General features: G+C 32.0%; 2 protein-coding genes across 3 annotated transcripts in view; both read left to right on the top strand.

Moving 5' to 3' along the window:
• The window catches only part of LOC107638915 (stilbene synthase 3-like), a 9,912-nt gene extending 7,994 nt beyond the window's left edge, over positions 1–1,918 (top strand). Inside the window, exon 2 of the mRNA XM_016342313.2 lies at positions 782–1,918. Coding sequence (XP_016197799.2) covers positions 782–1,773 — 992 coding nt within the window. The 3' untranslated portion in view covers positions 1,774–1,918. The remainder of the gene's footprint in view (positions 1–781) is intronic.
• The window catches only part of LOC107638908 (stilbene synthase 1), an 87,598-nt gene continuing 84,997 nt past the window's right edge, over positions 4,584–7,184 (top strand). Inside the window, exon 1 of one of the 2 annotated variants that reach the window (XM_016342307.2) lies at positions 4,584–4,867. In XM_016342307.2, the coding sequence (XP_016197793.1) occupies positions 4,690–4,867 (178 nt within the window). In that variant the 5' untranslated portion in view covers positions 4,584–4,689. The remainder of the gene's footprint in view (positions 4,868–7,184) is intronic. The other variant, XM_016342308.2, reaches the window with a different exon arrangement.

Genomic DNA, 7,184 nt, shown 5'->3' on the forward strand with positions numbered 1-7,184 from the left:
TTTATAATTATCTTTATTTAAAAGAAATTTATTATTGAATTGTAAATTGTATAGTTTAATTTTGGTATATTATAAAAGTATTATCTTTATCTAAAAATGTTGTTATTTCCTTTTAACCGTTACTTTCTTTCATAAAATTACACTTTTAAAACGTGGTTAAATAAATTTTTTCATGAAAAATATCTTTGGCATCTTTATTGAAGTAGATGCCTTATATAATAATATGATGTTACTTTGTTGTATAATTTTTAATATGTTATTGTACAAGCTTTACTATAATAAAATTATTTATAGAAAAAGAATAATCATCCTGCCATCTTGTACTGTATCAAATATGTAATAGGATTCAATTTTAGAAAATTATATGGTACAGATCTAAATCTGTACAGATTTAAAGATTTGCTTACTTAAACCATACTTTCTAAAGCCACACTTTTCACTTAAAACCGTAACTCTTTACAAAGAAAAGCGTCACCTAATGGAAAAAAGTAAATTAGAAGATTTAAGAGAAGAAATAATTAAGTTATCAAAATTAATAGATCAAAAATTAATGATTTTAACTCATGTTAACTGTAATGACACCGAATTCTTAAAATCAATACAAAATGATTTTTCTCAAAATCTTTATTTTACTATAAGCTTTATTGAAGGACTTCAAAAACCTGAAAAAACTTATTTTTCACACGGAATTTCTAAGAAATGTTATCATGGAAATGATTCCCCACATCTTTATCATACTTTTAACCCACAATTAAATTCTATAGTAGATATGCTTGAAGAAGTGAGAGAACACAGATCAAGAACAGACATATGTACTTAACAGAAGAGATACTAAAAGAGAACCCTAACATATGCGCATACAAGGCACCGTCGTTGGATGCAAGAGAAGACATGATGATCAGGGAGGTACCAAGGGTTGGAAAAGAGGCTGCAACCAAGGCCATCAAGGAATGGGGCCAGCCAATGTCTAAGATCACACATTTGATCTTCTGCACTACCAGCGGCGTTGCGTTGCCCGGCGTTGATTACGAACTCATCGTACTCTTAGGGCTCGACCCATGTGTTAAGAGGTACATGATGTACCACCAAGGCTGCTTCGCTGGTGGCACTGTCCTTCGTTTGGCTAAGGACTTGGCAGAGAACAACAAAGATGCTCGTGTGCTTATTGTTTGTTCTGAGAATACTGCAGTCACTTTCCGTGGTCCTAGTGAGACAGATATGGATAGTCTTGTAGGGCAAGCATTGTTTGCCGATGGAGCTGCTGCGATTATCATTGGTTCTGATCCTATACCAGAGGTTGAGAATCCTATCTTTGAGATTGTTTCGACCGATCAAAAACTTGTCTCTGGCAGCCATGGAGCCATCGGTGGTCTCCTTCGTGAAGTTGGGCTTACATTCTATCTTAACAAGAGTGTTCCTGATATTATTTCACAAAACATCAACGACGCACTCAGTAAAGCTTTTGATCCATTGGGTATATCTGATTATAACTCAATATTTTGGATTGCACACCCTGGTGGACGTGCAATTCTGGACCAGGTTGAACAAAAGGTAAACTTGAAGCCAGAGAAGATGAAAGCCACCAGAGATGTGCTTAGCAATTATGGTAACATGTCAAGTGCATGTGTGCTTTTCATCATGGATTTGATGAGGAAGAGATCTCTTGAAGACAAACTTAAAACTACTGGAGAAGGATTTGATTGGGGTGTGCTTTTTGGCTTTGGTCCTGGTCTCACTATTGAAACCGTTGTCCTCCGTAGCGTGACAATATAATACCCTTAATTATATTTTGCTCGTCGTGAAAATTTAGACAAAGATGTCCAAAGTTATTTCTTTATCTGAAGATTCAATGTCAAAGTTTGTAATTGTTAGTGAAATACATTACAAAATTTATATTTAAATTTTTTCTTCCCAAAAATTTAAACTGATTTTCGGATTCACCAAGGATTAAACTCTTGACATTTCGAATCTAGAGTTCTAATATCATGTCATGATACCACTCATCCCAAAAGCTTCAGCTAATGGAAAAAGATAACACTAATGATTATATCTCTAATACTCCCTAAACCTCCATTGTACACATTGTACAAATATTCCATTGGCTCCTCATACTTTCCCTTTGTAAAATATGCGTTATTCCTTTAGACATATACCATAGGGTCACCAAAAGTAAGATAAGTCTTTTTTGCATGAACTCGAATGAAATAATATTGCCAAATCAACTACATTTCATGGTTTCTACCTTTTAATAGATTTTTCTTTTTTAATTTCGCGAAATGTATATGTGAAATTGTTTTGTCCACAAAATTGACTAATAATATATAAAAATATAAATTAATGAATTTTTATTTAAATAAAAACCCAATTTTAGGCACACTATTAATCTAGAAATAGGTGATAACAAAGATAAATAAAAGTCGACAAAATACCGATAAAAGAGATAAAAAAAAAGTTTAAAAAAAAATAATTTTAAGTGTGTTCTATATCTACTATAACCATATAACAATATGTACAAGGGGATCGTCTATTTTGACAAAATTTCCCCTTTTTGACCTTCATATTATTTATTTAACAATTATTTAGATACCAAATAGGTCTCAAATTATATAAGTCTAGTTACATTATATATATTATCACAATGTTTATAGGAAAAACCTCTAACAAAAAATCCTAATGATACCAAAATATTAATTAAGTAGTTGCAACTAACATATAACCAAGAATAATGTATCTAAACTAGTATTCTTTAATTATATCATCGTCCGATCCTTTGGCTGGCGACTGAAGAAGTTCTTGCATTGCTTTCTTGGGGAATAGAGAAATTCAATTGATAAAATCATTTTGAGACTGGGAACACAGTATACTTGAGTTTCCCTGTATCACACAAACCAAGATATTGATACACTTGTAACTAATAACTAACTAATGCTAATTACAGCTATTTACTAACGAGAATCATGCATGGACAACTTTAACTCTTGTCATTTTCTTTGGTATTCAAAAAACCGAATTATCAAAGTAGTAAGTACTTTCCAGACTTCCACTTTCAAGGAACACAAATCCAAAACTAAATCGTAATAAGATAAAAAAAATTGAAACTTGAAAACCTTAGACACTTTTAAATCACAATTTTTAAATACGACATAAAAAAATTTGATCTAAAGTCTGAAATAATTCTATTAAAAAAGGTGAACATTCAAAACCTTGATCTTTGACATCTATTGTTACGTTTTTTTTTTTTAATTATGTGACAAAAATCTATTGTCTAAAATCACTATTCAAAACTGTTACTATAAATAAAAAATTATGACTATAGACCAGTGTTCTGAAAATCGAACCGAACTGACCGGTTTGATCAGATTAATCAGGAACTGATTCTCTAGTCTAGCCGATTAACACAAAAAATCACTTGACAAAAAACTAGTAAAAAAATGGTCGAACCGGCAATAAACTGGTGAATTGATCAGTTTTTTAACGTTTTTTAGAATTTTAATTTTTAAAAAAAAACCTCAAGCGGTCAAGTATATCCGCTAGCCCTCTTTCTTTCTCTCTCACTCATAAAAGAAAGAACCCAACACTAAATACCCCTCTCTCTCTAAGTTACAATGCCGCTAGCCCCGCCGTCTCCTCTTCAAGGGTCTCCTCGCGTTGCCAAGTCTGCTCGGGGCTGATGTTGGCGTCGCCGTCTTTGCCCTCGTCATCAAGCCCGCCTCTGTCTTCGTCGGCGGTGGCCGCTCTAAAGTTGTGTCTCTGTCATTGTGCCATCGCAAACAGAAGTGGTCTCTACAGATCGGTCCTCTTCTCGCCGTCGTGCTCGGAGCTCTTCTCCTTAATTACCATCGTTAAGGTCTCCTCAGAGGTCTTCTCCTCGCTGTCACGTCTCTCACCCACGATTATTGCTTACTCACAGTAGCAACCCTTGCTTTCGCCTTCATCCTCCAACGGTTGTTCAAGTCCACTGCTCTTCTGACTTTGAGTTAATTTTTCTGAAATAATTTTGTTGATTGCTGAAGGTACTTTTAATTTTTTTTTGTTGATTTCTGATTTTATTGTCTAATTGTAATGGATTTTGACTTCTGAATTTATCTTCTGAATTTCTAGATATAATTGTTGATTGTGTTCTAATGATGCATGTGTTGTTGATTTGGGATTCTACAGTTTTACAAGTTTGTAAGTTGTGAATTGCACTATTTTTTTATGAAAATATATTTTCCATTGGTAAAATGATGAGCGAGAGAGTGACTAGTAATAAAAATTCTAGTAGTATAAAATAATATAGTCAATTATATTATTAATTTATTTGTTCAAGCAAGACTACTGCTTAATTAAAGACCGGAATCATATATGGTGGTAGACTCCATTATTGTCACACTAAAACTACACAATATGTAAGTAACATGTTACATGCACAATTAATCAATCAAAGTCAAAGCAAAAGAATACTTCGTTTTTGAAGTTAACTAATTAAATAATAATCATTGTCACCATTACGACACTTTGAGTTAGCACGTTTTCAATTGAAAGTTCCAATTCACCCATTTAATTCCACATATGCCCCTACTCATGCATATAAATATTCCCCTTCTCCCTGCCTAAGTCTTCACCAAAATACAAAGCACATAGCTAAAGTTTGCTCTCCCAAACAACATAGCTAAGCTTTGTTGTCCCAAAGAACACAGCTAGGAAAAGATGGTCGCTGTTAGTGAGATCCGCAAGGCTCAAAGGGCAGAAGGCCCTGCAACGGTACTGGCAATTGGCACAGCAAATCCATCAAACTGTGTTGATCAGAGTACATATGCAGATTATTATTTTAGAGTCACCAACAGCGAACACATGACCGATCTTAAGAAGAAGTTTCAACGTATTTGTATGTATTTTTTATTTTTACTTTTGTTTTATTTAATATTTATCAAAGTAAAATTTATTATTTTATTATTATATTAATTAATACACAATATATAACATATCATACCAAACAGTATTCGTTATGCGAAGATTCAGTATCAAAATTTGTAATTGTTATTAAAAAATATATCAAATTCTTTTCAATTGATGAGCAGCATGACACATACCAATATTTGGGTTGTAATTTTATCTAAAAACAACTATAAACACCTTTGTATGAGGTTCCATTAAGATAAAGTTTAAAGTATTAGGTATGATAGTACAAGGCTTGATGTTGTATTATGTTTGTAAGTTTTTATATTATCGTGTGTTTGATGCCTCTCATATAATTATCTAATAATGTTACTTTTATTGTCTAATTTTTAATATGTTGTCACTTGTCATACAAGATTGAATATAACAAAATTAATTTTATTGAAAAAGAATACTCATGTTATCTTGTATACTCATGTTATCTTTTATTGATATATAGTTGATTTTGATTTGTTAGATTAATTTGTTCGTGTTTTATTTTTTATTTAGAGAATTTTGATTCTAATTTAAATATACTGATTTTTAGGGATTTTTGTATTCTAAATATATGAGAAAAAAAAAACGTGAGACGTTAATTTCTAAAAAAACACGTTGCTAGTTTGTGTGGTAATATAAAAGAAATGGTGAAATGTGTTTTATGGGTAAATATTCACTTTTTTTCGTAAGATATAGTGTACCTTAACCATCTTTAAACTTCAGAAAAGTCTCCACTCATCAAGAAAAATAGACAGTAATAATAAATATATATTTTATACTATTAGTATTATTATTTCATTACAAGAAAATCACTCATTCAACAACACTTTTTTAAGCTACATTTAAAAAGAGTAGCCTATTCATAGAACTAGAATAAGACCCGCACGATGCGCGGGACGGTAAATTAATGATAGTATATAATAAATATTAGAAATTGCTATGTTTTATAGAATTAAATTAAATATGTGTAAACTAAAGTTAAATTTGAAAGGTGTTTTATTTAAAATAATTTGTAGTACAAAAGATTTGGATGTTAGAATTGTACAAATTAATATTTTTATTTGGTGGTTTGATTTTTGCATTTGCTTTTGTTGATGGACTTAGTCTTCTTATGTAGTGCTCGTCCTCTTTTTTTATTGGTTGTTGTTAGAGTTGTTACTTTCTTCTTTCTGTCGTAGATTCTTGTGAAGGCATATTCATTATAAATTGTTGAATTGTATGCACTTTCTATTGTGTTATTTGTTCCATCTTTGCATGTATGTTCTTCTTCCGAAGATGTGTCTTGAATTTGTATGATTTTCTTTCTCCTTAATATCTTGATGGGTATGTGATCTTCATCTAATATAATCATTTCTAAGCTAAGAGGTTCCTCTCTTCATTTGTGGTTGTTAATGTTTTTTACAGACGAATCACGCAAATTTTGATAAACCAATTGTCTATTTGTTTGGTAATATTGTCCAAGGAATGATACTTCATTAAGTAAGTTTGAGATGTTATGTAGTTTGGAAATAAATTTGTTGTGCTAAATTTGATGTTATTTGAATGTATAGTGATAACTGATAAGAGACTTATATAAGTAGGTCAAATAATATGAAATTTGAATATTTGTAACGTAAAATTTATTATGATTAATAATATTATTATGACATTTATAATATAGATGTTTATTATATTTAATGAGTTATTTATAGAAATTAATTATCGGGGGTTATGGTTTGAAGATCAACCAAGGGAGAGAACTTGAGAGAGTGTTCTTCCCCCCTCCATACCAATTTCAGCATGTTTGAGTGTGTTGTGAGGAGAGAGAGTGCTGAAAACTAGGGTTTTGGTTTAGTTTAGTTGGGCCAAGGGCCCACTTTGGGTCCGGTTGGACCGGTTTGGCCTGTTCGGTCCAATCTTGGTCCGATTTCTATAAAATTGGTACCGAAATTCTCGTCTCAATCTCCTCTATCACATTTAGCCATAAAAATAACATTTTTGGCTTTCTAGAATAAATTCTCATTTATGGGTTAATTAGCTGTTAATTAACCGGGTCTTACATTCTACTCACCTAATTGGGAATTTTGCCCACAAAATTCAAATGCAATTACCTGAGAATAAGTGCGGATAATCCGTTCGCATCTCCGACTCAAGTTCCCAAGTATGTTCCTCAACACCGCCTCGACTCCAAGCCACTTTGACTAATGAAACCTCCTTTCCACGCAACCGTTTGATACTAGTATCATCAATTCTGACTGGAGCCACTGGAAGCGTCAAATCTTCTCTTAACT

This window comes from Arachis ipaensis, chromosome B04 (assembly GCF_000816755.2).
Source record: "Arachis ipaensis cultivar K30076 chromosome B04, Araip1.1, whole genome shotgun sequence".
Classification (NCBI taxonomy): domain Eukaryota; kingdom Viridiplantae; phylum Streptophyta; class Magnoliopsida; order Fabales; family Fabaceae; genus Arachis; species Arachis ipaensis.